This window comes from Halichoerus grypus, chromosome 6, assembly GCF_964656455.1.
Source record: "Halichoerus grypus chromosome 6, mHalGry1.hap1.1, whole genome shotgun sequence".
Classification (NCBI taxonomy): Eukaryota; Metazoa; Chordata; class Mammalia; order Carnivora; family Phocidae; genus Halichoerus; species Halichoerus grypus.
Window position 1 is genome coordinate 119,118,358 of NC_135717.1, and position 27,792 is coordinate 119,146,149.

The 27,792-nt window shown below is 51.0% G+C and overlaps 1 protein-coding gene across 2 annotated transcripts; it reads left to right on the forward strand.

Annotated features, from left to right (window-relative positions):
• Positions 1 to 5,373: 5,373 nt before the first annotated feature.
• Positions 5,374 to 27,721, forward strand: ESPL1 (extra spindle pole bodies like 1, separase). 2 transcript variants are annotated; one of them, XM_036124074.2, is made up of 31 exons: positions 5,374 to 5,559; positions 6,061 to 6,153; positions 6,379 to 7,437; positions 7,725 to 7,829; positions 7,996 to 8,116; positions 10,576 to 10,712; positions 11,641 to 11,834; positions 12,116 to 12,355; positions 12,576 to 12,720; positions 12,826 to 12,964; positions 13,165 to 13,304; positions 15,142 to 15,276; positions 17,091 to 17,210; positions 17,718 to 17,889; positions 18,294 to 18,422; positions 18,552 to 18,708; positions 19,231 to 19,340; positions 20,296 to 21,281; positions 21,719 to 22,055; positions 22,251 to 22,400; positions 23,032 to 23,245; positions 23,346 to 23,536; positions 24,285 to 24,412; positions 24,548 to 24,670; positions 25,604 to 25,759; positions 25,833 to 26,003; positions 26,129 to 26,233; positions 26,399 to 26,514; positions 26,688 to 26,771; positions 26,940 to 27,104; positions 27,362 to 27,721. In XM_036124074.2, the coding sequence occupies exons 2-31, from the start codon at positions 6,073 to 6,075 to the stop codon at positions 27,561 to 27,563; spliced, it is 6,312 nt and encodes a 2,103-aa protein (XP_035979967.1). In that variant the 5' UTR covers positions 5,374 to 5,559; positions 6,061 to 6,072; the 3' UTR covers positions 27,564 to 27,721. The 2 variants fall into 2 exon arrangements, with proteins under 2 accessions (XP_035979967.1, XP_077932161.1); XM_078076035.1 differs by having other exon boundaries at positions 5,374 to 6,153.
• The last annotated feature ends 71 nt before the right edge of the window (positions 27,722 to 27,792 follow it).

Sequence of the window (27,792 nt, forward strand, 5' to 3'; positions counted from 1 at the left end):
AGCATGTGGGGTGAATGCCACTGAACAGATTCCAGGGGCTCGAGTTGCTTCTGTGACCACCCTGTGGGGCAAATCCGGGAATTTCCTGCAGAAACAAGCTTGCAGCTCAGCACATGTATGCTACCTGCCTTCTGCCCCTGTGGCAGAATGCTCCATTTGTCCAGCACCACCTGGGTCCACCCGGGCCTGTGTCCCGTATCCTCGCACGAAACCTAAGTGAAGGGCTGCCAGGAGGAGAAAACAGTGAATGGCTGAGGGACTGGGACACCTTGTCTGTACCTGACTTTTCCCCACCCAGCCTCAGTGAGGGTGAGGAAGCCATCAGGGCAGGAAACTGTACCAGTGGGAACACCAGTTCTGTGGGCCCCTCCCTGCCTCACATGATTTTATCTCCCTTTCCTCCTCCCACCAAAACTCGGGCTTCTCAGGGGAAGCAGAGCCAGCCTTAAGAAAGGGGGGGTGGGTAGATGAAGGGAGAGTAGGCTCGGGGGTATGTCCTGGAATTTGCTTGAGCTGGAGATGGGGGATCCACCCATTTTGGAAAGGATTGACGCTATTTCCCTGGGTCCCAGTCTACTTTCCAGACAGGAAGATGCAAGGTGTACCAGGACCTGCAAGTTCCGACCTGTGTGGAGAGATAACATCAGCTGGTGCTGCAGGAATGTAGTGTGGATGCGTTTCTGCAGGGGGAAACTGAGGGGGAGGGATGGATGGGGGTCTCAGGTCCCTCTTCAGTGAAGAAAAATAAAAGGTCCCCCACCCAGACTGCGGGGAATAGAGGTTGAGGTGAAGTACAGAAAAACAGATACCTTTTCCTTCCCCCATCTCGAGGCTAAGAGAGAGCCTCTTGCAAAATTCCACTTCCTCTTTCGGCCCCGTTGAGCTGGACCTAGCTATATTTTATAGTTATTTGTAGACTTTCCGTCTCTCTCTACCATAGTGTGGTCTCCTTGAGGACAGGAGCAAGTTGTGTTTTCTTTGCCTTTGTCTCCACCATATATACACACAGTGGGTGCTCTGCCTGTGGTTTGCTCAGTAAATATCTGGCGAGGAGACAGGCTAGCTCACACCTGGCTTTTCAAGTGCTGCCCATTTGGGAAGTCTGTTAGACTGGAGTCCAGAGCCTAGTTAGTGATTTGTTGTTTGGGACGACAGTAATTATTTACTAATGGAAGCATGAGGGGGCCCCACATTCCTAAGTGATAAGGAAATAGGAAGAAGAGACAGACTAATGAGGCTCCTTTAGTTTTGTCCCTGCTGAGCTTTCTCCAAAGGGGCTGGATAGAGTGGGGAGGGCTCTGTCTCCTCAGATGCACAGGCCGTTAAGAGCTCCAAGGCATCTTAGACACTGTCCATTCAGCCTTAAATATATTTTCATTAGGCATCCACTGTATGCCGTGCAGTGTATTACTAGGTGCTGGTAAATTTCTTTTACAAAGAGCATGTAGCAAGTGAATGGCAAAGCCAAAGCTAAACTGTGCTTCTTGCTGCCTGCCTAGTGCCCCTTCTATGACAGGTACTGCCTGTGTCCCCTGGGTCTTTGCTGATCTGCCTTTTCCCCCTCTAGCCTTGCTCCCTCATCCCAAGCCTGGTCCTGGGAGAAGGGCAAGAGACTGGGAGTGTTTGGCCTCAGCCATCTGGTCCACTTTTCGGTATCTGCCCATAGGGGTCAAAGGAGAGATTGATTCTCCAGGCGCACACTGCCTGGAGCAATGTGCAAATACTGCTTATGATGCTCTGCTGAGAGGCCGTATAGGCAACTGGTTAAGAGCATGGAACTGGAGCCCAACTACCTGGGTTCAAATGTGTGCCTTAGTCTCCTCATCTGTAAAATAGGAATGATAATATAGTCTCTGCCCCCATAGGGCTCTTTGGAGGATTAAAAGCATTGTTGTATTTAAGTGCTTAGAACAGCACTTGGCCCACAGTGTAAGCACCACATAAGTGTTTGCTTTTATATTTTATTTTAAAATTTTTTCAATCCAGCTGAGCCTAACCAGATCTGGGTATGAGAATGAATGGATGGAGCTATCATGGGGTATAGAACTTTCCAACGCATCCCAGTGGCTGGGTGATTCCCAGAAGTGTTTATCTTTGGTCCTGGCCCAGATAGAATTATCAAGCTATTTGAGAGGCCTTCCACTCTGGGGTATATGAGCAGCTGAGTAGGGTGTCAGTATGTTCCACTTGAACTCATTTCCTCTTCCTCAAGTGGGAAGGTCAGCTTGGTGTCAGACTTGATACACACCACTATCTTTCACTAAGAGGCTCCTGATTTTCTGACTTCCCATCCAGCTGGATACATAATTATTTGATTTGGAACTTCTAAGTGATCCTGAGGAGAGCAGAAACATCCCAAGGAACCAGGATCCAATGGACGAGAAGGCAGGAGGATTGGGTCATGAGGACAGCACTGGGTTCTGAGGCCTGGAGGACTGTCTCTTCCTGGAAATTCAGTCCCTGCTCAGGAAGAGGAGGGGCTTTTCCCAGCTAATGGCCATGGCCCCTTGGCTAGGTCTAGCTTCTATTCCCCATCACTGTTCCCCTAATCCCAACCCTGTGGTTCTCTCTGTCCCTTTCATTATATTTTGCCACCAATTCCTCACAGAACCACAGAATAGAATTATAAAACAAAAATTTGTCATGCTTGGGATTAGATCTAATGTTACAATATTACTTCGTGGGGTGCCTAGGTGGCTCAGTTGGTTAAGCGTCTGCCTTCGGCTCAGCTCATGATCCTGGGGTCCTGGAATCAAGTCTGTGTCGGGCTCCCCGCTCAGCAGGGAGTCTGCTTCTCCCTCTCCCTCTGCCACTCCCCCTGCTTGTGCTCTGCCTCGCTCTGTCAAATAATTAAAAATAAAATCTTATGAAAAAATACTTCTCATTTGCTTTAAAGTTTTTTTTTACAGTAAAGTTTATGAACTCACTGTAAAATGATCAAATGCAAATACAGAAATATATGTTTAATATAAACAACGTATATGATTTATATATAAAATGTAAAAAAAACGACAGGCTCCCTTAATCTCACTCTTCGTATAGGCTCCCACTATTAAATGTTTGGAGTCTAATCCACAGACTTAATATTAGGGGTTTTTTTTTGTTTTGTTAGTTTTGTTTTGTTTTAAGTAGACTCTATGTCCAACGTGGGGCTCAAACTCATGATCCCAAGATCAAGAGTCCCATGCTATACCTACTGAGCCAGCCAGGTGCCCAGTTGGTTGTTTTGTTTTTGTTTTTAAATAAAAATTGAATCAGGGGCACCTGGGTGGTGCAGTCAGTCAAGTGTCTGACTCTTGGTTTCAGCTCAGGTCGTGATCTCAGGGTCATGAGATCAAGTCCTATGTTGGGCTCCACTCTCAGTGCTGAGTCTGCTTAAGACTCTACCTCTCCCTGGCTCCTCCCCACCACGTGCACACTCTCTCTCTAAATCAATCTTTTTTAAAAAATTGAATCAAAGTGTTGAATCGTGCTCTTCTGCAACTTCTTTTTTACATAACAGTATATCTCATTTTTTCTCTTTAAAACAGCTGAAATCCTCAGGAAGACTATACAGTTTTCATGTATCTCTGACATCTTTATATGTCAATACATACAAGATATGCTTTTTAATGGCTGCAAAGCATTGTTAGAGCCTTTGGAAAGCTTTTCAAGGCTATTCTATTTGAGGCCGGCAAAACCCCTGGGAAGTAGTGAGGCTTGATGTTACTATCCCCATTTCACAGGTAAATAATACATGGAACTGGGGCTAGAATCCAGCTCCTCTGTTCAGGTTCAAATTCAAAGTTCTTTCCATTATCCTGTGCTGTCTCTTTATAAGCTTGGGCTTCAGGTGAGGGATTGAATTTTGTGACTCAGGTTCATACTGGTCAGCATTTATTAATCTCTTAATATTTAAGGAACTTCCTACTTCTTGTAAGAAGTAGAAGATGCATAAAAAAGGATAAATTCTCTGCCCTTAAGAAGTTTAGAATCAAGTAGATGTAATACATAGGAAAAAGTCCTCGAACACTCGCTACACAACATGTAAATAAATAAGCACTTATTGCTAAGGTGTAAGCAAGAGGAAATGAGTAGTGTGAAAATTGATGTATTCATTGATCATTTAAGAAGACCTCTGTTGGGTCCCTTATGCTACAAGAGATATGTATGTAATGTCTATAACATACATTTTGCGCCGATATTAGTATTATCATTCCAATACCGAGATTCTTTGGTAATGTTCTTGTTCTTGTCTTTGTTTTTTTAAAATAGTCTTCTCTGCTAGATTCTGTGCTCCTAAAAGAGGTTGATGATAATGAAGAAAGACGATGATTGGGGCTCCTGGCTGGCTCAGTCAGAAGAGCATGCCACTCTTGATATTGGTGTCCTGAGCTCTAGACCACGTTGGGTGTAGAGATTACTTAAATAAATAAAATTTTAAAGAAAGACGGTGATAGATAAGGATGAGTTATCCAATAGAATTCATCAGGAAAAAGTGAACTGGAAGACCAGAGTTTTGAACTGAATTCTTTGGCAGAGGAAGGAAAGAGAAACAGAGCCAACCGAATTTGCACGTTTGGGGAAGTAGTTAGTACTTACAAACGTAAGCCATTAAAGACTGTGAAATATCCCACTGAATGAGTTTTCCCGGTTCTTCCCTTAACCCTCCCCTATACCCTCCATCCTCCATCAAGGAGCGCTAGATCTTCTGTCTTCCTCATACAATCCAGTTGATGGAGTTGATTTAAAGAGCAAGGCTGGAAGGCAGAGAGAGAGCTGGAAGTCGCCATGGTACTCCTGTCAGTGCCCTCAGAAAATTATATTTTTAAAGAATTCCAGGAAAGGCTACGCCCTATTTTCCCAGTAACCCAAACCGCGTGAATTTCCAAGTAAGTTCTTTTTGTTGTCTAGCCTACTTCTCTCCTCTTGAAATTTAAACTTTCTTTTTTTTTTTTTTTTTTAAAGATTTTATTTATTTATTTGAGAGAGAGAGAATGAGAGAGAGCGAGTACATGAGAGGGGGGAGGGTCAGAGGGAGAAGCAGACTCCCTGCCGAGCAGGGAGCCCGATGCGGGACTCGATCCAGGGACTCCAGGATCATGACCTGAGCCGAAGGCAGTCGCTTAACCAACTGAGCCACCCAAGCGCCCGAAATTTAAACTTTCTGAGCTCTGAAGATAAAGAAGAGAAGAGAGCAGAGTTCTGGCCCTCCCGATAGCTACTAAGCGACGGATAGGTGAGGATCTCTGCCTTGACCAGAAGAAGTGGGGAAACCCGCGCCCCCAAGAGGCCTTAACGCCCACAGCAGCACGACACCACCCCCCGGCGTCACGTGACGGTGCAGCCCAGCGGATAAACTACAACCCCCACAGCGCCGCGCGGCACGCCGGCGTTACAAAGCTCTCTCTGATTGGTCACTGGGGATATTTGAAAGGAGGGGCTGGCGCGGAAAACGAAGGTTGCGTCTTGGATTCTTGCGGAGTGCTCTCTCGGGCGAGTAAGTCCTGGACTTGGGAAGGAGGTGACGTCTGGGGCAATAAGGCCTGGAGGGACTCGTGAGCGTGTGTATGTGCCAAGGTAAGGTGGGGTCCCCGGCGCTGACTTGAGGGAGAGGCGGGGGCGACTCTGCGAGGAAAGGTTGGGAGACCTCAGGACGTCTTGGTGGGCGCGGAACGCGGTGGAGGCCCCCGGTGTGCGGCGTTGGGGTGGTGGGATGGGTAGTGAGACCGGGATTAACCCGGAGGAAGGAAAAGCGGAAGCGTCGGTTTATAACGGGAGCCCACTGTCCTGGCATGGTGTTTTTTACCCCGATAGGATTTCTTTTCTTTTCTTTCTTTCTTTCTTTCTTTTTTTTTTTTTTAAGTAACCTCTACACCCATGGTGGGACTCGAAGTCACGACCCCCGAGATAAAGAATCGTATGTTCCACCAACTGAGAAGCCAGGCGCCCCTCCCGATAGGATTTCTGATGGGATTCTTTGGCCCCCTTCTTCCGCAGCCTTCAAGCCCTTCTCCTGTCCTCCATTTCGCTCCATTTCGATTCTTCTTCACCTTCTCTAATCCTTCTCCTTTTCTCTAGCCCTCCAACGCCATGAGGAACTTCAAAGGAATCAACTTTGGGACCTTACTAAGCAACCCGAAGGAGGCTGAAGAATTGCTGCCCGACTTGAAGGTAGGGGTGCTGTCTAGTTCTGGATACTAGTCTGTCTGGATACTGTCTAGTCTGGATACCTGACTGGATACTGTCTAGTCTGGATACCTGACTTCTCAAGATGAGCTCTTTTGTTTTTGTCTTATTTAAGAGACAGTTTAATTGGAGATCCTCTCCTGAGCAACCCTATTTCTAGTTCTCTTTCCCTACCTTGGCTATCCTAATCACATCTTCCTCTCCTTTTAGGAGTTCCTGTCCAAGCTTCCAGCTGGTTCACCCAGCTGCCGATCTGATGCTGAGAGGAGACAAGCTTGTGATGCCATCTTGAGGGCTTGCAACCAGCAGCTGATGGCCAAGCTGGCTTGCCCTAGGCACCTGGGGAACCTGCTGGAACTGGCAGAGCTGGCTTGCAATGGCTACTTGGTATTCACCCCCCAGCGCTCACCCCTTTACCTGGAACGAATTCTCTTCATCTTTCTGCGGAACATTGCCACACAAGGAATCCCAGAGGCCACACTCCGGTTCGCTCAGCCCCTCCATGCCTGTTTGGTGCAGTGCTCCCGCCAAGCTGCTCCCCAGGACTATGAGGCTGTGGCTCGCGGCAGCTTTTCTCTGCTTTGGAAGGTGGCAGAAGCCCTGGAGGAGCGGCGAGCTGCACTCTCGGCTCGGCTGAAGGCCTTGAGCTTTCTAGTGCTCTTGGAGGATGAAAGTACCCCTTGTGAGGTTCCCCACTTTGCTTCTCCAACAGCCTGTCGAGTGGTAGGTGCCCATCAGCTATTTGATGCCACCGGGCACAGTCTGAATGAAGCAGATGCTGATTTCCTAGATGACCTGCTCTCCAGGCATGTGATCAAAGCCTTGGTGGGCGAGGGAGGGGGTTCTCCTGGTCCTCTTTCTCCCCAGAGGGCCCTCTGTCTCTTGGAACTCACCCTGGAACACTGCCGTCGCCTCTGCTGGAGCTGCCACCATGCCAAGGCCACCAGGGTAGTGGAGAAGGCCCATGATTACCTAAGGAACACCGATCTGGCCCCCAGCCTCCAGTTATGCCGGCTTGGGGTTGAACTGCTACAGATTGGGGAGGGAGGACCTCAAGCACTGGCCAAGCTTCTGATTAAGGCATCAGCTCTCCTGAACACCAGTGTGGAGGCACCATCACCCCCGCTGCGGGCGTTGTGTGACTGCTGCCAGTTCTTCCTCTCAGGCCTGGAGCGAGGCATCAAGAGGCGCTATGGACCTGATGCTGTTCTGGGCCTCTTCGCTTTTCTTGGCGGGTACTTCTCTCTCCTCCGGCAGCTGCAGGATGGTGTGAGTTAAAGACCTAGAGGTAGGGTGGGAACGTGGTTCTGCAGACTGTCGGGCTAAGGTCTTTGGTAAGATCTGAAAGCCCTGGCTCCCTCCGTGGTAAGCCACTCTCTGGATTATGCCTAGCCCACCCGCCAGCAACTTAGTCTACCCTGGGAGGGCAATGGCCCCTTCTCATGTCCTCCTTCCTACTCCCTGGGCTGAGTCCGCTCTCCAGGACACTGGGCCAGGCTTCAGCTTGGAGCTCCCACTTCATCTCGGCCCCTCAAACCAACCCCTTCCTTCCTCAGGTCTGTGGGGATTCCTCCAAGCAGCAGCAGTCTTTAGTTCAGATGCACTTTCAGGGACTTCATCTCTACACTGTGGTGGTTTATGACTTTGCACAAGGCTGTCAGGTACAGTCTGGGAATCAAAACACCTGGACAAGTCCTGGGGTCTGGGGTTGCTCCACTGCCCTGGTAGAGCGTTGGGATGGCCTTGGCTTTGGGCTCGGGGTGGGGTAGATGTCACCTTGGACCTAGTATGTCTCCTCTCACCCTCAAGCCCTTGTTGTCCCTTTAGGTAGCTGATGTGGCTGACCTGGCCCAGCTAATGGAAAGTTGCAGATCTACTGTGGTCTGGATGCTGGAGGCCTTACAGAGCCTGTCAGGCCAAGAGCTGACTGACTATCTGGGCATGACTGGTTAGTACCTTGGGGCCCAGAGGCGGGGGGACGGTCATCACTCACTAGGCAGACAAATAGCACTTGCTGGATGGTTCTGACTACTCTGGGGACTCCTTATGGCTTAAGGAAGAGTGAAAAAAATGTTTGTAAGTGCAAGTGACCCTACGTTTAACAGCAGTAGAGAAGTAATGAGGCTAACTTATAATAGCGGATGTAAGTTTTTCCCCATTGACTTTGAAATATGATTTGGTGTTTCTTTCATGAAAATGTTTATACCTGATATGCAACTTTATGACCTTTCTATATGTTTAAATTTTAAAGAACATTTGTAACTTAATTTTTTTTAAGAACCACATAAAAATGCTTTAAAAATGAAATTGCACAAAAGGGCATGTAGTTGGAAGTGCCTCTCTCACTCCTAATCCTGGTTACCAAGTTCCCTTCTGCAGAGGCAACTAATATCAATTTTTTAGGTATCGTTCTAGAGCTATACCATGTATATATAAACCAACTTGCATATGTACTTCTCCCCACCCTTTTAAATGAAATGTATAGACAGAAAAGTACTAAGATCATAAGTGTATGGTTTGCTGGATTTTTTACAAAGTGAACATACTTTGTAACCAACATCTAGGTCAAGTAAGAGCATGACTTAGACCCCGGGAAATCCATCCTTCTGTCCCCCCTTTTTGTGACCAGCCTCCCCAACAGTATAGATTAGTTTTGTCTATTTTTGTTTTTGTTTTTGTTTTAAAGATTTTATTTATTTGACAGAGAGAGACAGCGAGAGAGGGAACACAAGCAGGGGGAGTGGGAGAGGGAGAAGCAGGTTTCCCGCCGAGCAGGGAGCCAGATGCGGGGCTCCATCCCAGGACTCCAGGATCATGACTTGAGCTGAAGGCAGATGTTCAACCGACTGAGCCACCCAGTTGCCCCTATTTTTGTATTTTATAAGTTTTCCCCTCATTTTACAAAAAGCATGGCCCATTAGTTTAAGTTACACAAACCCAATCAGTTCAGTCATTGGGAGGTTTTGGAGAACTTTTCATATTCATATAGTCGGTGGTTGAACCTACCCATTGAGATGAAAATATGATCAGGAGTCACAAAAATTACTAGCATGCAAATTCTTCCCAGAATATTGAAGACTGAATTTTTCCCCAACCATCTACATTGATAGCCAAATGCTGTATAAACTCGAATTTAGGGAAATGTTATTCATTCAACAAATACCTGTTGAGTACCTACCATGTGCTAAGCACTGTCCTGAGTACTTGGGTGTATCAGTAAACAAAACAAAGATCCCTGTCCTCACGGAGCCACATTCCAGTTGGGGGAGAATGATAATAAGCAATAGGTTAATTATCAATATGTTAGAAAATGATAAGAAATATGGGGGGGAAGGAATACTAGAGCAGGATAAGAAAGGGAATTAGGAGTTCAGTGTGGGTGAGGGACAAGTTACCATTTAAAATAGGTTGGTCGGGCGCCTGGGTGGCTCAGATGGTTAAACGTCTACTTTCGGCTCAGGTCATGATCCCGGGGTCCTGGGATCGAGTCCCGCATTGGGCTCCCTGCTCGGCGGGGAGCCTGCTTCTCTCTGCCTCTGCGTCTCTCTCTCTCTCCCTGTCTCTCATGAATAAGTAAATAAAATCTTTAAATAAATAAATAAATAAATAAATAAATAAATAAAATAGGGTGGTCTCAGGGCACCTGGGTGGCACAGTGGGCTAAGCATCCAACTCTTGGTTTCGGCTCAGGTCCTGATCTCAGGGTCATGAGACTGAGCCCCACATTGGGCTTCACGCTCAGTGAGGTCTGCTTGAGATTCTCTCTCCTCCTGCTGCCCCTCCTGCTCATGCTCTCTCTCTCTCTCAAATAAATAAATAAATATTTTTAAAAAAATAAAATAGGGTGGTCAGGATAGGCCTCATTGAGAGAATGACATGAGCAAAACTTGGAGGATGTGATGAAGGTGGCCATGTAGACACCTGGAAAAGGACATCCCTGGCAGAAGAAATAGCCAGTGCCAAAGCCCTGAGGCAGGAATTGGTCTGGTGTGTGCAAAGAATAGCAAGGAGGCTACTAGGGTGGCTTCCATGGAATGAGGGAAGGAGAAGGAGGTATGGGACAGGCCAGAGTGTCTCCCTAAAATTGCTGCCCTTTGGAGCAAGATGAAGACGAAAATTGGTATGTGAGGTGAGATGGGCCCTGTGTGGGGATGAGGACTCGGCTCTTATAAAACAAGCGCCAAGGGGCTGGCTGGTGTGGGTTTGCCTTACCGGAGTGGACCTCATGGGCCGCCTTGGAGCAAGAAGGGGAGAGCTGCCCCTCTCTTATCCCCTAGCAAGAGGCATTGCTGTCTGATCTAGAAGCTGCTGAGCCGACCACAGGTTGAGCTCCTCTCTACCGCCTCTCCCAACGGGAGAGACAGTGGGAACTCTTCTGCTGGCAACCATTCTCTCTCTCACCTGCAGCCTCTTACACCAGTAACTTGGCCTACAGCTTCTATAATCACAAGCTCTACGCCGAGGCCTGTGCCATCTCTGCGCCCCTCTGTCAGCACCTGGGCTTGGCGAAGCCGGGCACCTATCCTAAGGTGCCTCCTGAGAAGGTACAAGGGCAGGAAGGGAGGTTGTGTTGGTGGCCTGAGCAGCATGAAAGAGGCTGGCCAGGGCCCTGCCTTGTAGTAGAGACCAGGACTTGGGGCAGCGTTTCCCACACCTCACTTGTACTGTTACTAATTTCTTTTTATTGTCTCACTTTTTATATTTAGCCATGTCCCAAGCTGGTGGTTCTCAAGCTGGTTGCACATTAGAATCACCTGAAAATCTCTGGTGCTAGACCCCAGGTGGCTGGATATTTTCCGAGTTCCCCCTAGGAGGTCCTTTCAGTAGCCAGAGTGAGAGCCACTACCAGGATACCCATGAAATGATGGGTTGGCTGGGATTGGCAGCCACGACGGGTTGTAGAGGGCCTGGGATTTCATCCTGAGTGAGCTTGATGAGCCTCTCGAGGATTTAAGGGAAAGCATGATACCAGTTTGGCATTTGGGGTTTCTCTGGCATCACTGTGGTGAATGAACAGAGCGCAGGGACAACGCTGGGCACCGGCACTGCTCTAGCAGCCTAGACAGGAAAAGTGGGTGTCTGAAGCAGCTTCCCGAGGGCTGGGGAGACGTGGACGGGTACACGAAGGCCAGGATTAATCTGGCAAGTGACTGGCTGTGAGGGAGGGAGAAAAGTCAACGGTGGCCTGGCATTTCTGACTGAGGAGAAGGCGCTGACTTGCTGGGAGAGGGGTTACAGGAGAAGGAGCAGGTCTTCAGGGCTGTGGACATAAATATGTGGATGGGGTGGATTGAAGCTTCCGGCTGGGAGCCCCGGGGTATTTAGTGCTTAGGCGTCTTCTGCCTCTGGGGCAGGGGTTGGGGCCGGAGGCCCACCCTGTGGTGTGTGTACCCGTGCAGGCACGTACTCACCCATTGTTACAGACTCATTGGTTCCTCTCTGCAGTTTGGTCTGTTCGCTTTCTCTGGTCAGTTGCACAGGTGCTTCCGGCTATATGGAGAGAGTTTGAAGAAACTGGGTAAACGGGCCCAGGGCTGCAAGATGGTGAGTTTGTGGCTGGCAGCCCTGAGGCCCTGCAGCCCCCAACACATGGCTGAGCCAGTCACCTTCTGGGTTCGGGTCAAGATGGACGCAGCCAAAGCAGGAGACAAGGAGCTACAGCTGAGGTGAGTTGGTGGGGAGAGAGATAACCATGTTTGCTCCCTGGCTAGAGCTGGCTTTGGTACTCGTGGTCTCGGTCATCCTTCCAGCTGAAAAAGGCACTGATTCCTGCCTTCACTGTTACTCGTCAGGCGCCTACTATAGGCCAGCCGCTGTGCTAGGTACTAGTGGAGCAGTGGCGATGGGCAATGCTCTTGCTTTCACAAGGCTGGGCCTCCTTGGCATGGGGTGGAGGCTCCATGCTTCACGGGCTCCCTGACCTGGTGCTGGGCCTGCCTTCTCTCAGGACTCTGCGAGACAGCCTGAGCGGCTGGGACCCAGAGACCCTGGTCTTCCTGCTGAGGGAGGAGCTGCAGGCCTATAAGGCCGTGCGAGCGGACACGGGGCAGGAGCGGTTCAACGTCATCTGTGACCTGTTGGAACTGAGCCCTGAGGAGACACCGGCTGGGGCCTGGGTTCGAGCCACCCACCTGGTGGAATTGGCTCAGGTGCTCTGCTACCACGACTTTGCCCAGCAGACCAACTGGTGAGGAGGCTAACTGAGGATGCCACTCTTGCTTCTTGCCCTGGGTGCTCTGACCCTCTTCAGAGGCTGTTTCCCTTTCCATGTCCCTGAGCATCCCCTGCAGTTTGTGGCCGCAGGAGCTCATTCAGAGGGTGGCCGGCTGTCCTGCAGAAGGCCCTTCCCAGGATGCTGTGGCAGGTACCCGTCATGGGCCCAGCTTCAGTGCCCCCTTTCCCTCCAGCTCGGCCCTGGATGCTGTCCAGGAAGCCCTGCAGCTTCTGGAGTCTGTGAGGCCCGCACCCCAGGCCGAGGATCAGCTTCTGGATGATAAAGCACAGGCCCTGCTGTGGCTCTACATCTGCACTCTGGAGGCCAAGATGCAGGAAGTAAGTGTGGCTGCTGTTCCGCACAACTCGGGGCGGGGATTATTTTCCCCAGGCCCACAGTGAGCTGACGCCTGCCCCCTTTTTTATCCTGATCTCCCCATCCAGGGTATCGAGCGGGATCGGAGAGCCCAGGCCCCTAATAACCTGGAGGAATTTGAAGTCAATGACCTGAACTATGAAGATAAACTGCAGGAAGATCGCTTCCTATACAGTAACATTGCCTTCAACCTCGCAGCAGATGCTGGTGAGGGCTGTGAATGTAGTGTGGATAGGGTCTCCTCTGTGGCTTCCTCGGAGCAGAATGGGGACCCTGGGTATGGGAGAGGTGGGCCTGTAGGGTGGGAGGTGGGCACAGAAGGGAGAGGGTGTTCTGGAGAAGGCTGCATTCTCCCCAGATAACCCACGCTCTGAGAGAATGGCTGGTCCCTTTCTTCTGACTTCTAGCTCAGTCCAAATGCCTGGACCAAGCCCTGGCCCTTTGGAAGGAGGTGCTTACAAAGACGCAGGCGCCCGCCGTCCGGAGTCTCCAGCAGACAGTGGCCTCGCTGCAGACCCTAGCAGCCCTCTATCAGCTGGCAGCCAAGGTAACGGGGCAGGGTGCTAACACAGCCCAGAAGCCCAGCTCCTTCCCCTTCTTTGACCTGCGAATTTGCTGAGAGGCCATGTAACCTGGTGTGGGCTCTACCACCAGCGTCCCTAAGTTGAAATCCAAGCTCCATCCTTTATTAGTAACTCGCCTTGGCAAGTGACTTAACTTCCTAAGCCCAGTTTCCTTATCTCTACAATGAGGACAATAATAGTACTGTGTCGTCATGTCGTCAGCGCTTAGTGAGAGAACATGTCTGGGCTGGGCCTAAGCATAATATTCAAGTGTCAGCAATAACTATTATTAATTCTTGGATAGTTTGAGACCTGTATACTCAGAAACATACAGAGATACCTAAAGGCCCAATTTTACCTTTTACATGCAATGTCAGGCCGTCTCACAGACTCCCTGAAGCTCCTCCCTGGCCACCACGTTAGGAACCTCCGAAAAAGAACATGGCACATCCACGACCTTTGTTACTGCAGCCAATTGGCCGTATTTCTGGCATGAGGACTGGGGGAAGCTGCCTCAGCCCTAGACCCGAGTCTTGGCTCTACCACATACCTGTAATGTAAACTTAGACAAGCAGCTGAGCCCGTGTCAGTCGTGGTATCTTAGGCTATGGTCATCTATAAAATTCAGGTTAGAGTCACTATGAAGATTAAATGAGTTGATGCACATGAACCTCTTTTTTTTTTTTTTGACAATTCGGGTTTTGGGGTTTTTTTTTTGAAGATTTTATTTATTTGACAGAGAGAGCATAAGTAGGCAGAGCGGCAGGCAGAGGGAGAAGCAGACTCCCCGCTGAGCGGGAAGCCCGATGCGGGACTCGATCCCAGGACCTTGGGATCATGACTTGAGCTGAAGGCAGATGCTTAACTGACTGAGCCACTCAGGCGCCCCGAAAATTCGATATTTTTATTATGACTTTACTTTTGAAGCTTCATTTTTTTTTTCAAGTTTATTTATTTTTTTGTAATCGCTATACCCAACGTGGGGCTCAAACTCAGGACCCCAAGATCAAGAGTCCCATGTTATTTCGACTGAGCCAGCTAGACACTCCTTCAAGTTTTTTATTTTTTTAAATTTTTAAAATTTAAACTCAATTAACATATAGTGTATTATTAGTTTCAGAGGTAGAGTTTGGTGATTCATCAGTTGCATACAACACCCAGTGCTCATTACATCGTGTCCATCACCCGGTTACCCCATCCCCCCACGCCCCACCCCTCCAGCAACCCTCAGTTTGTTTCCCTATAGTAAGAGTCTCTTACGATTTGTCTCCCTCTCTGATTTCGTCTTATCAAACTTTTTTTTTAATTGAAGTATGATCGACATTCAATACTATATTAGTTTCAGGTGCACAGCACAGCGATTTGGCAATTCCACACACTACCCGGTGCTCACCACGATGAGTGGTCACCATACAACGTTACCACATTATTGACTCTATTCCCTATGCCATACTTTTCATCCCATGACTTACTTATTTTGTAACTGGAAGTTTGTACTTCTTGATCCCCTTCAGCTCTCCTGCCCCCCGCCCATCCACGTAAACCTCTCAGCACAGTGCCTGGCCCACAGCAAGCTCCCAGTAAATCCCGGCTGTTGATGCTGACTGGCACCTGAGCTTTCAAACAGGAGGGTCGCTGGTGGGAGTCCCCCTCACTGCCCCCCTCTCAGGCTCCCTGAGGGTGGCTGACGGTTGCTCTGTCTGTAGCCACACTCCATCCGGGCTCTGAGGTCAGACTGAGGTCCCCAAGGGCTGGGGAGCCGAGGGTAGAAGTGGAGGTCCGAGCAGGAGCTGGGTAAACTTCCCGCTCTTGGCTGACCAGCCCCTGCAGGCTCTGGAGGTCCTCCTGCTTGTACGGATCGTCTCCCAGAGATTGGAGGACCACGCGAAGGCAGCTGGCTCCTCCTGCCATGCCGCCCAGCTGCTCCTGACACTCGGCTGTCCCAGCTATGCCCAGGTGAGCGCCCAGCCAGCCAAGCCTGGAGCTACAGGGGGGACCCGGCCTTAGCAATGCATCTTTTCTCTAAGTAGATAAGATACCGAAGGGGCATCTTCCCTGCCTCCGATCGCCACATCCTGCTGGAGGATCGTAAAGTGTGGAGTGGTTGGGAGGCAGCTGTGGGAAGAGGAAGCGTCTTTCCTTCTCACCGCAAAACCATTGTTCGCTAAGTCTTACAGATCCTGCCCCAGGAATAGGCCGCTAATCCTGTATTTCCCCACCATTTGCCCCGGTCGCCGTTTCTCCGCTCGCTTAGGACTGCGCTGACACAGCCTAGCTGGTGTCCCTGCCCGCAGCTTCTCCCTTCTGCACTTTGTCTTCTAACTACCGCTAACATGATCTTTTTAGATGTGGTCTTGTCTTTTTTCCTGCTGACAGGATTTCATTGGTTCCTCCATTACCTGAAGGATGCTGTCTAGATGCTTTGCTTGGTATCGCACACCTTCTATATCCTGGCTCACTGGTCATTGCCACTCCCCCCCCCCCCCCCCCCCCCGCCCTGGAACTTATGTCCATCCACACGAGTTGCTTTACAGCCTTGTACATGCCGCCTCTCTTTGGTTGTGTTAGCCCCTCCACCCTAAATGCACCTCCCCCACCCCCTTTTTTTTATTCAGCCAACTTCTACTTTCTTTTCAATTGCTCTTTCATGAAGTATTTTTTTTTTTTTTTTTTTTTTTTTTAAGATTTTATTTATTTATTTGCGAGAGAGAGAATGAGAGACAGAGAGCACGAGAGGGGTTAGGGTCAGAGGGAGAAGCAGACCCCCTGCCGAGCAGGGAGCCCGATGCGGGACTCGATCCAGGGACTCCAGGATCATGACCTGAGCCGAAGGCAGTCGCTTAACCAACTGAGCCACCCAGGCGCCCTTTCATGAAGTATTTTATATGTCCTCTTCTTCAAGGGCAGAATCCCCTACTTTCCCTGGGTCCCCATACCACTAATGGTATTGTGTCTTGATTACAAAGGCATGCCTGCATCCCTACTGCACTGCAAGCTATTGGATGGAAAGTCCTCCTTACTTCCTTTTTTTAAAATATTTTTTCTAGGGGTGCCTGCGTGGCTCAGTCGTTAAGCGTCTGCCTTTGGCTCAGGTCATGATCTCAGGGTCCTGGGATCGAGCCCCACATCGGGCTCCCTGCTCGGCGGGAAGCCTGCTTCTCCCTCTCCCACTCCCCCTGCTTGTGTTCCCTCTCTCGCTGTGCCTCTCTCTGTCAAATAAATAAATAAAATCTTTAAAAATATATATATATTTTTTCTAATTTTTAATTTTTTTAGTGGGGGGCAGGGCAGAGGGAGAGAGAGAGAATCTTAAGCAGGCTCCACACCCAGTGAGGGACCCAAAGTGGGGCTTGATCTCAAGACCCTGAGATCATGATCTGAGCTGAAATCAAGAGTAGAATGTTTAATTGACTGAGTCACCCAGGTGCCCTGTTAATACTTTATTTTTAATTTCTCGTGGGGCTTGAACTCACAACCCCCAGATCAAGAGTCGTACGCTCCACCAACTGAGCCAGGCAAGCACCCCAAATCCTGCTTATTTCTTATTCAGCTATGTCTTTCTAGCGTAGTGGTCAACCAAAAGATACTAACTGAACATTTTAGTGAGTGAATGAATAACTCTTATGTAGATTATAATATTTGAAATAATTTCATATTCAGTTGCATGTGTTCTGCATCTCACTTGCAAGTGCTTTAATCCACTTTAATTTGAAAAGTCTGGCTGCCTCTCCTTATCAGCATGCTCATGCATCCCATGATTGTTTCCTTAGATACACCTTGAAGAGGCAGACTCAAGCCTGAAACTTCTGGATCACACTACTGACACGTACCTGCTCCTTTCGCTGACCTGTGACCTACTTCGAAGTCAACTCTACTGTGTTCACCGGAAGGTATTTCTCACTTTCTTAATCCCCAAAGTTCCCAGGTATTGGAAGGATTTTAGGATTTTCAGGATATTTGTGTGGCTTCTGAGATTTCCCTGAAATTAGGAAGAATATTCCTGACCTTGAGAAGCAGTGCTGTTTCCTCGCTTTGCCCTCTCCGATGAAATGTCACCAGCACTCCTCTAGGAGAGGCACAGTCCTTCCCATTCTTTCTCAGTCTCCTCAGTCACACTGTCTAGTCCTGTGATTAGAAACTGGGATGACAATGATCTTGGGAAGGCACTGGAGCCCTAGAGTAGAAATCAAATGGGATGCAGAAGACCTGAGTTTTCTCACAAACCAACTGTGTGAACTTAGCTGAGTCATATGTCCTGTCAGGCTACAGTTTTCTCCACAGCTCTTACCATTCCCCAAAGCCGGGGCTGGGCCAGAGGATCTCCAGGGGCATTTTAAGTTCCGAATCGCTGATCTGACTTCACTCACTACTCTCCTCCGGCCCTCCCTGTCTCCCAGGTGACGGAGGGCGCCTCTCTGTTGCTGTCTGTGCTTCGGGACCCTGCCCTCCAGAAGTCATCCAAGGCCTGGTATTTGCTCCGTGTGCAGGCCCTGCAGCTGGTGGCATTCTACCTTAGCCTCTCATCGGACAGCCTCTCAGCCTCCCTGCGGGAGCAGCTCTGTGCCCAAGGTGAAAAAATAGGGGGGTTGATGGCCCTTCGTGGTCAGATTGTGTGGTTTGTCCGCTCTCGGCTCTTCTCAAGCCCTTGTCCCCTCTGCTGTCCCAACTGTGTGGATTAGCCTACCTGGAGGCTGCCCAGAGTAGGCCTGGGGTAGCATATGAGTTTCTGTTTGCCTGTTCCCTAACTGACCACTTAGTACCTGGCTAGAATGCTCTTCTGACAAGGATTCTGAGGCCCCGTGTGGTCTGAGGGAAAGAGTTCTGTGGTTGAGTCCCTCTGCCTTAGGCACAGCAGGAGAAGAGCACAGCATGCTTGGCCTTTGCTCCCTTAGTAGGTGAAGGTGGTGGCAGTGACGGCTGCATCATCTCCCTTCTTGTCCCGCCCACCGCCACCCCGCCCCACACACACACAGGCTGGCAGACCCCTGAGATCGCCCTCATCGACTCCCATAAGCTCCTCCGAAGCATTATCCTCCTGCTCATGGGCAGTGATGTGCTCTCGATTCAGAAGGCAGCTGTGGAGACACCATTTCTGGATTCCGGTGAGTCTGAGGAAGAGAGCAAGGCCCTGTGGGCGGGAACAGGCTCCATGGTGGGGCCACCAGTTTTGCCTCCAGAGGATCCAGGCGGTGACTGAGGGATGACGGTCCTGTCTCTCTCCTTTGCTACAGGTGAAAATCTGGTACAAAAGTGGCAGGTTCTGACCCAGGTGCTGAGCTGCTCGGAGAAGCTGGTCTCCCGCCTGGGCTGTCTGGGCAGTGTGAGCGAAGCCAAGGCCTTTTGCTTGGAGGCCCTGAAACTCACGACGAAGCTGCAGATGCCACGCCAGTGAGTGCCGGGCGGGAGGAGGCCGAGTCCAGAACCCGGGTGCCCACATGCTGGACCACGGGTTCCCAGACTCTTCCACAGCTTCCACAGCTTAACCTGTTCTGTTTGGATGGGTGGGGAGAGTACGTTCCGTGGCAAAGTAAGTGGGACATGCCAAGTTACCAAGGTTAGACATCCTTATTTCCTCTAGGACTTCTCACGTCCTTCAATAATGCTCATACGCATTGTAACTCCCCAAAAGGGAGACCCAGTGTACCGTGTTTCCCTAAATCCCTTTGCCCACAGAATCCTTTTTTTTTTTTTGAGGAATGCCATTTGGGAAATCTGTCCTCATATGCAAGGCTGACTTGGGGTGAGAAAGCAGTGTAGGTTTTTCCCGGGGAGCCTGGAAGTCAGCCGGAGGCTGTGAAGGCCTTTCAGAGGCTAGGAGACTGCCCCCACTCTGCCTGTGAGAGGGGCCAAAAGACAGAGTCCGGGGAAACAAAGGCTTGCACACTGGCGGTCGTCTCCTCTCCCGACAAGGTGCGCCCTGTTCCTGGTGCTGAAGGCGGAACTGGAGCTGGTGCGCAGCGACATCGACCTCTGTCAGTCGGACCTGCAGCAGGTTCTGTTCTTGCTTGAGTCTTGCACAGGTGAGCAGCTGGGGGGCCCTCCGCACCTGCAGGCGGTGGCAGGAGGGGCCCACACACTGCAACACACCTGTGTATGTAAAAGTGTGGTGCCTTTCGAGATCAGTCTGACTTCCGGTCCCCCGGGCAAAGCTCCTTCTACTTCGGTCAGACCACTGGTCTCCCTCCTTCAGATGGTTTATCCGTGACTAACCCTACCTGGCTCTAGTTTTCGGCACTAATACATTTTGGCTATTTATATTTATTTATTTTCTAGTTTTTTAATTTTTTACTTTTAAGTAGGCTCCACACCCAACATGGGGCTCAAACTCACAACCCTGAGATCAAGAGTGGCATGCTCCTCTGACTGAGCCAGCCAGGCACCACTGCCTATTTGAATTTAATTTAAATCAAATTTAAAATTCATTTCCCCAGTCACTTGCCGCATTTCATGTGCTCGTAGCCACATGGGGCTGGTGGCGACTCTGTTGGACAGCACAAATGTTGTGTCCTCAGGAGGGCTTAAGTTAGTAATAAAATAGCTTAGGGTACATTTTTTTCTTGTAACCACTTTTATCTCTAGTATTTCCTTGGAGCCACACAAAACCCTGGAAAGTCAGGTAGACACATGGATTCTTTTTTTTCATTTGTAAAATGACGAAGTTGAGAAATTCAGCATTTGGGGCCAGGATCATGGGCCTAGTGGGGGGAAGGAGCCAGGGTTGAGCCGGGGGCCTCCCGGGGTCGGCCTGCTACCCTGAGCCACGCAGCCATCTCAGCTGCAGATACGGGGGCTTTGTGGGTGTGTTAATCCACTGTGCAATGGCAATTTTTATTGAAAAAATAACAAGCCATATTAACATTTTGTATGTTTGTACAGTAAATCGTACAAGTAGTAAGTCAATAACACCTATATGAGGGAATTGGGCCCTGGGGTAGCTCAGGAAGCACTTGGTAATTCTGGTTTCACTCTCCCCAGAGTTTGGTGGACTAGCCCAGGACCTGGACTCCGTGAAGAAGGTCCACCTGCAGAAGGGCAAGCAGCAGGCCCGGGTCCATCGTCCTCCGGAGCTTCCAGAAGAGGAGCCCTTCCTAAGAGGCCCTGCTCTGGAGCTGGTGGCCACTGTGGCCAAGGCGCCTGGTCCTGTAGCACCTTCTACTAATTCTTCCCCTATCCTGAAAACGAAGCCCCAGCCCAGCCCTGGCTTCCTGACGCACCTGCCCACGTGTGACTGCTCGCTCTGTGCCAGTCCTGTCCTCTCGGCAGTCTGTCTGCGCTGGGCGTTGGTCACAGCGGGGGTGAGGCTGGCCACGGGCCATCAGGCGCAGGGTCTGGATCTGCTGCAGGTCGTGCTGAAGGGTTGCCCTGCAGCCACTGAGCGCCTCACCCAAGCTCTGCACACTTCCCTGAATCACACAGCACTGCCCTCCCCTGCCCCGAGGCTCCTGGATGAGCTCTTAGCTCAGGCCTACACACAGCTGGCACTGGAGGGGCTGAGCCAGCCATCAGACAAGAGCCTGGGGAAGGTCCTGGAGTCAGGGCTGAAGTTTGTGGCAGCGCGGGTTCCCAACCTGGAGCCCTGGCGAGCCAGCCTGCTCTTGATTCGGGCCCTCGCAAAGCTGGCAGGCCTCAGCTGCTGCACTGGCCAACTTTTTGCCAGCTCCTGGGGCTGGCAGCCACCACCCGTAAAACCATCCCCAGGCTCAGAGCCCTCTAAGCCTCGGAGCCAAAAACATTCTGGAAGAGGGCGTCATCGGGTGGCCTCTTCTACCCCGTCCCTCCATAATACCTCTCTGAAAGGTCTGGAAGGTGGACTGCCCTGTACACCTAAGCCCCCAGGCCAGGTCAGGCAAGCAGGCCCTCGCGTCCCTTTCACTGTGTTTGAGGAAGTCCTCTCTACAAAGAGCAAGCCTGAGGTTCCCAAGGCCCCGAGGGTACAACAGAGGGTCCAGACGCGCCTCAAGGTGAGGTGGGACTGTGGCTAGGTGATGGTGGTGGTGTCAGGTGGGGTGGTTCTGGAGAATTGTGCAGAGTAGGTGTCTCTGTGGAATAGTTTCCCAGGGCCTGCTGGGACCTTTAGCTCTACTGTTATCGGCAGGATCCCAACATCTTCCACAGAAAGACAGTTCTACCTTGGTTTCAGACAGAAGGTGCTTTCCTTACTCTCTGGTTCCTTTCCCTTTTCATCCTTCCTTCTTACCTTTTGTTCCCTCCTTCTCTCCCTCCTTCCACACCCAGGAGTCCCTGCCCTTGGCTGAGTGTGGTGGGTGTCTGTATGGCGGAGAGGTTCATTCCTAATCTTCCCCAAGACCTCTGGGACTGTGCCTCCGCAGTGCCACCTGCTGGCGGATGTCTTGTCACTGAAGGCCCCCGGGCCCTTCTCCCTTTCCACCCATCCCAGGTGAACTTCAGTGATGACAGTGACTTGGAAGACCCTGTCTCAGTTGCGGCACAGCTTGCAGAGGAGCCCAAGAGACGGGGCACTGCCTCCCGGGGCCGGGGCCGGGCCAGGAAGGGCTCGGGCTTAAAGACTGCTTCGGTGGCAGCCCCAGATAGTGGCCCCAGGCGACCTGGGCTCGGTGGCAGGAGCCGGAGGGCCAAGAAGGTGACATCAGGACATTGTGAGGAGCTGGGCTCTGAGATCATGAGGACCATCCCCGAGGAGGAAATGACTGACAACCAGATGGAAATGAGCTTTGAGATCCTCAGGGGCTCTGATGGGGAAGACTCCACCTCTGGTATGATGGTAACGGTGGGAGGGAGAAGGTGCATAAATTTTTGGGGGGTTGCCCCGGGACCAAAGCCCAAGAAATAATTGGTGCCAAAGACAGTACAGAAATAAAGCTTTTTTCCTGGCTCTGGGGCTGAATCCTAGAAAGAACAAAGGGAATGGCAGGAGGAAGGAACTACAGAAAGTCATGTTCTCTCCCCAGGTGGGAAGGCACCCGCTCTAGGACCTGATACCGCCATAGGAGAATGTGAGGTGTTGAGACGTGATTCCAGCAAAGAGGAGCTGCCCATCCCATGCCCAGACAAGGATCTCGGTCCTCGGCTCCGACTCCCCTCAGCCCCTGCAGCCATTGGTGAATATGCTGACCGCTGGGAGAGTCTGGTCACTAGGAGAGAGCGAGGCTTTAGGTGTCTCTCTCTCTTTTTTTTTTTTTAATAAAGATTTTATTTATTTGAGAGAGGGAGCAAGAGAGAGCACAAGTAGAGGGGAGGGGCAGAGGGAGAGGGAGAAGCAGACTCCCTGCTGAGCAGAGAGCCCGATGTGGGGCCCCATCCCAGGACCCTGAGATCATGACCTGAGCCAAAGGCAGATGCCCAACCTACTGAGCCGCCCAGGCGCCCGGCCTCTAGGTCTCTTGATCCTGATGCTCTTCTAGCCTGTCCATGGTTCTGTCTTTGGATCCCCATCTAGATCTGGTCACCTTTGAAGCTGGGTTCAGGGAATTGACCAGCACTCTCTCCACTAACTGTGTGCAAGTCAGTCAGCCTCTCTGAGCTTCTATTTACTTATCTATAAAATGGGGTTTGGGAGTTGATGTAAGCTGCGTAGCATCCCACTTGGCACACTGCTCTTCGTAAATGATAGCTTTTATTTTCCAAGTGGGAGAGGAGGTAGGGCCTTGGAAACCTGGAACTTTCATGCAAAATTCTACCAGCTAGGAGGTACGGGACTCATCTATAGCAAGTATCTTCACCTTCTTCTAGGTCTGTCTACCTTGAATTCCATCTGTGACTTACTGACCACTGCTTTCCGTGGGGTTAGTCACTGCCCTCCTAGTGGGCTCTATGCTCACCTCTGCCGCTTTCTGGCTTTGTGCTTGGGCCACCGGGATCCCTACGCCACTGCCTGCCTCGTCACCGAGTCTGTGTCCATCACCTGTCGCCACCAGCTGCTCACCCACCTCCACAGGCAGCTCAGGTGAGTGGCCACAGTCCCCGAGGCCCATACTGGGGCAGACTGGAGGGAGGGTCCAGATTTTGAAGGAGGGACAACTCACCCCTACTTGCGTTGTCCACAGCAAGGCTCAGAAGCACCGGGGATCACTCGAAATGGCAGACCAGCTGCAGAGACTGAGCCTGGAGGAGAGGCCTGGGGATGTCCCCCTGGCCCGCATCCAGCACCTCTTTTCCTTCAGGGCTTCAGGATCTGGTCAATTCCCTGAGCCCGAGAAGGAGAGTTTCCAGGAGCGCCTGGCTCTGATCCCCAGTGGTACGGTAGTAGGCTGCAGCTGGCTCTTCTGTCCTTGTTTGCATCTTCTTACTAAGGAGTTAGGTGGAGGACTTTAAGGCATCGGTTAACATAGATTTATGACCTTTATGGAAGGACATGTCATATCTTTTCATTGATTAGTCGTTTTGTTACTCTCACCAAAGAGAACTACCCTAAATCTGAAGGTCTTTTTTTTTTTTTTAAGATTTTATTTATTTATTTATTAGAGAGAGAAAGTCAGAGATAGCGACAGAGAGCATGAGTGGGGAGAGGTGGGAGAAGCGGGCTCCCCACTGAGCAGGGAGCCCAATGTGGGACTTGATCCCAGGACCCTGGGATTGTGTGACCTGAGCTGAAAGCAGACGCTTAACCAACTGAGCCACCCAGGTGTGCCCCCCCCCCCAACTTTAACCTTGAGTTACTAGCAGGTTCAGTGTCTTTACGCAGGGGTAAGTTCAGGCGTGCAGAGGCTTCCTATGCTAACATGAAACCCGTTACCAGATGATTTGAGTGCCTCCCTCTGTGCAGGAACTTCTGTTTCTGTGAGGGACACAAAGAAGTACAAGATGTGGTCTCTGTCCACAGGCGGCCGTTAGGGCAAGGGAGAGCACCTTGAACTAGTGACAAGGGAAGATTTCTTGGAGTTGTTGGAGTTGTCTTGAGTGATAAATGGGGATTGAGTGCAGAAGACAGAGAAGGGGATTCCTTGTAAGAGCTGAAATGATCCTGGGTATGCTCTGTGTGGCAGGGGTGACCGTGTGTGTGTTGGCTCTGGCCACGCTCCAGCCTGGAACTGTGGGCGACACCCTCCTGCTGACCCGGCTAGAAAAAGACAGTCCCCCAGTCACTGTGCAGATCCCAACTGCCCAGAACAAGGTAGGTTTCCTGGGCCAGTAAGCAAAGTTGGGCTGGGGTAGGCTTCTGGTGAAGCTGCTCCCATTCTGTGGCTGGGGGATGGAGAGATGGTGATCGTGTGGACCAGCAGAAAGCTCACAGCCCCATCTCTCAAAGTTTCCTCTGAGTTCAGCCCTGAAAGAGTTTGACGCCATCCAGAAGGAGCAGAAAGAGAACAGCAGCTGTACTGACAAGCGAGAGTGGTGGACAGGGCGGCTAGAACTGGACCATAGGATGGAGGTGTGTGTCCGCAAGGTGGGGTGGGGTCAGTCCTGCCCTGGGAGTGACCCCGGGGGTGTCAGTGTCTTCTCTCTCAGGGGTCCCAGGCCAGTGCTGAGTTACTTCAGGTCCTTTCTGGAAGCATAGGCCTAAATTTTAAAAAATGATGTTACCTGGCAAAGACTTTAAACAAGAGCCAAAAACCTGAAGGTGTTATGGCAACAGAATGTTTAAAGATACATACAAGAAAAGGGATTTTTTTTTTTTTTAAAGATTTTATTTATTTATTTGAGAGAGAGAATGAGAGAGAGCACATGAGAGGGGGGAGGGTCAGAGGGAGAAGCAGACTCCCTGCCGAGCAGGGAGCCCGATGCGGGACTCGATCCAGGGACTCCAGGATCATGACCTGAGCCAAAGGCAGTCGCTTAACCAACTGAGCCACCCAGGCACCCCGAAAAGGGATTTAATTTAAGCCCAAGTATCAGCTTCCTGGGTTTAGTTTTCATCACCCACCTATTTGTATTTGTCAAAACATAGTGATATGTAATAAATCATCTTATCGGTACTCCCCTAGTCTCAGCGAATGAAAAATGTTTCTAGCTTCTTGCCTTTTTTTTTTTTTTTTTTAAGAGGGGGAGAGAGAGAGGAGGCGGGAGGAGCAGAGGGAGAGGGAGAGAGAGAATCTGAAGAAGGCTCCACGCCCAGCATGGAGCCCGACACGGGGCTCCATCTCACGACCCCGAGATCACGACCTGAGCCAAAATCGAGAGTCAGATGCTTAACTGACTGAGCCACCCAGGTGCCCCTCTAGCTTCTTGCCTTTTTAACTGGCAGGAAGATATGTAAGACAAATATGCTGGAAAACCCATTTCCTCATGTCCAGAATGTTGGTGCCTGTGGGATAAGAAACTCAACTCCTCTCTGGGACTAAAGGTTCTATTCCTCCTCATTCAGGTTCTCATCACTTCCCTAGAGAAGCATGTGTTGGGCTGCTGGAGGGGACTGTTGCTGCCATCCAGTGAGGACCCTGGCCCTGCCCAGGAGGCCTCCCGCCTACAAAAGTTGCTGCAGGAATGTGGCTGGAAATATCCTGACCCCACTCTGCTGAAAGTGAGTTGAGAAATCAGGGAAAGGGGAAGAAGCTAGACTTAATTCTTTCTCACTGACCACTGTTCCCTTGCAGGCCATGCTCAGTGGTGCCAGTATCCTCACTCCTCAGGACGTTCAGACCCTGGCCTCTGGGCTGTGCCCAGCGCGGCCGGAACGAGCCCAAGAGCTTCTGAGTGAGGCAGTAGGACGCCTGCAGGGTCAGACAGTCCCAAGCGATAGGCACCTTGTCCTAGTGCTAGACAAGGTAAGGAGCTAGGGGCTGGAGGGGCAGTGTCTGGTGGGCAGTGGGCACCAACTCACCCCCATGCCCCTTCCGACACTTGTGTGCGCCTGCCTGGAGATAGTCATCTCCGTGTGCTTTTACCCCAGGACCTGCAAAAGCTGCCGTGGGAGAACATGCCCAGCCTCCGGGCACTGCCTGTCACTCGGCTGCCCTCCTTCCGCTTCCTGCTCAGCTACTCCATCATCAAAGAGGTGGGGTTCAGGGAGTGGGGAATGACTGGTGATTGACAGAGATCTGGGAAGACAGGAGAGGGTCTCGGGGACCGATGGCTCATTTGTGGAAAGGAGTTTAGAGTTTGTGGAAGCTTGGGCCCTCTGGCCAGACCAGGGTCCTGATCACCAGTATCTTCTCCTCAGTCTGGGGCCTCGTCGGTGCTAAGCCAAGGGGTGGATCCACGCAATACCTTCTATGTTCTGAACCCTCACAATAACCTGTCAAGCACAGAGGAGCAATTTCGAGCCCATTTTAGCAGGTCAGTGGGATAAGAGTAAGAAAGGGGGTGGGGGAGGGTAGAGACCACATAGAGGGGCTCATATACTTTCCTGCAGAATCAAATGGTACAGCCCACCTTCTCCCTAGTATTCCCTCTGCCCTCTTTGCCAACTGACCCCAATTCTTACTCCTGCCTTTTCGAAACCCCCGCAGTGAAGCTGGCTGGAGAGGGGTGGTTGGGGAAGTGCCAAGCCCAGAGCAAGTGCAGGTGGCCTTGACGGAGCATGACTTATATATGTGAGTGCCTAAGGCAGGGAGGTGGGGAGAGGGGCAGGCCCTGGAGGAGGGCATCACCATAGTTTTCTTTGGGGCTTTGAAGCCACTGGCTGACTCAGGACGCCCTTGGAAACATGGCAGAGGCCAGGTATTGCTATGTCAGACTCGTCTCACGTCCCTCTGCCTTAGCTACGCAGGGCACGGGGCTGGCGCCCGCTTCCTGGATGGACAGGCCGTCCTCCGGCTGAGCTGCCGGGCGGTGGCCCTGCTCTTTGGCTGCAGCAGTGCGGCCCTGGCTGTGCACGGGAGGCTGGAAGGGGCTGGCATCGTGCTCAAGTATATCATGGCTGGCTGGTGAGTCCTGAGGGCCTTTCCTAGCTCCCAGCCAGGCTCTTTCCCCGGCCTGAACCCTAAATCTTCTCGTGCCCCCCCCCCCGTTCTAGTTCCCTGGCATGCCTGGGCCTTTAATCTTTGCCCTCTTCTGCCCCCCCTCCTGGAACTAGGGCACTTCTCATTGGCTCACTCCTCTTTCCTCACCCACCACCGCCAGTCATGTCTTCCTATGTATTTTGTTTTAGAGCCCTCACTTTGTAGTTCTTCTCTTTTCCCAGTCCCCTGTTTCTGGGTAACCTCTGGGATGTGACTGACCGTGACATCGACCGCTACACGGAGGCTCTGCTGCAGGGCTGGCTTGGAGCAGGCCCAGGAGCCCCCCTTCTCTACTATGTCAACCAGGCCCGCCAGGCTCCCCGACTCAAGTATCTTATTGGGGCTGCACCTGTGGCATATGGTTTGCCTGTCTGCCTGCGATGACCCCTTGGAGCTGTCCTAGTGCCGGTGGAAGCCATGTGACTGTTCTACCTATTAGACTTAACCCTTAGGACAAATATTTTAAGTGATTTTTCCCAGTATTTTATATGAAACCTTTCCCTTTGATTTAACCTTAATATAATAAAGATGTAGTACTTAAACCTGTTTTGTGTGGTTCATTGGAGAACATTTGTAGACAGAATTATTGGCCCCGCCCACTATGCGGTACTAT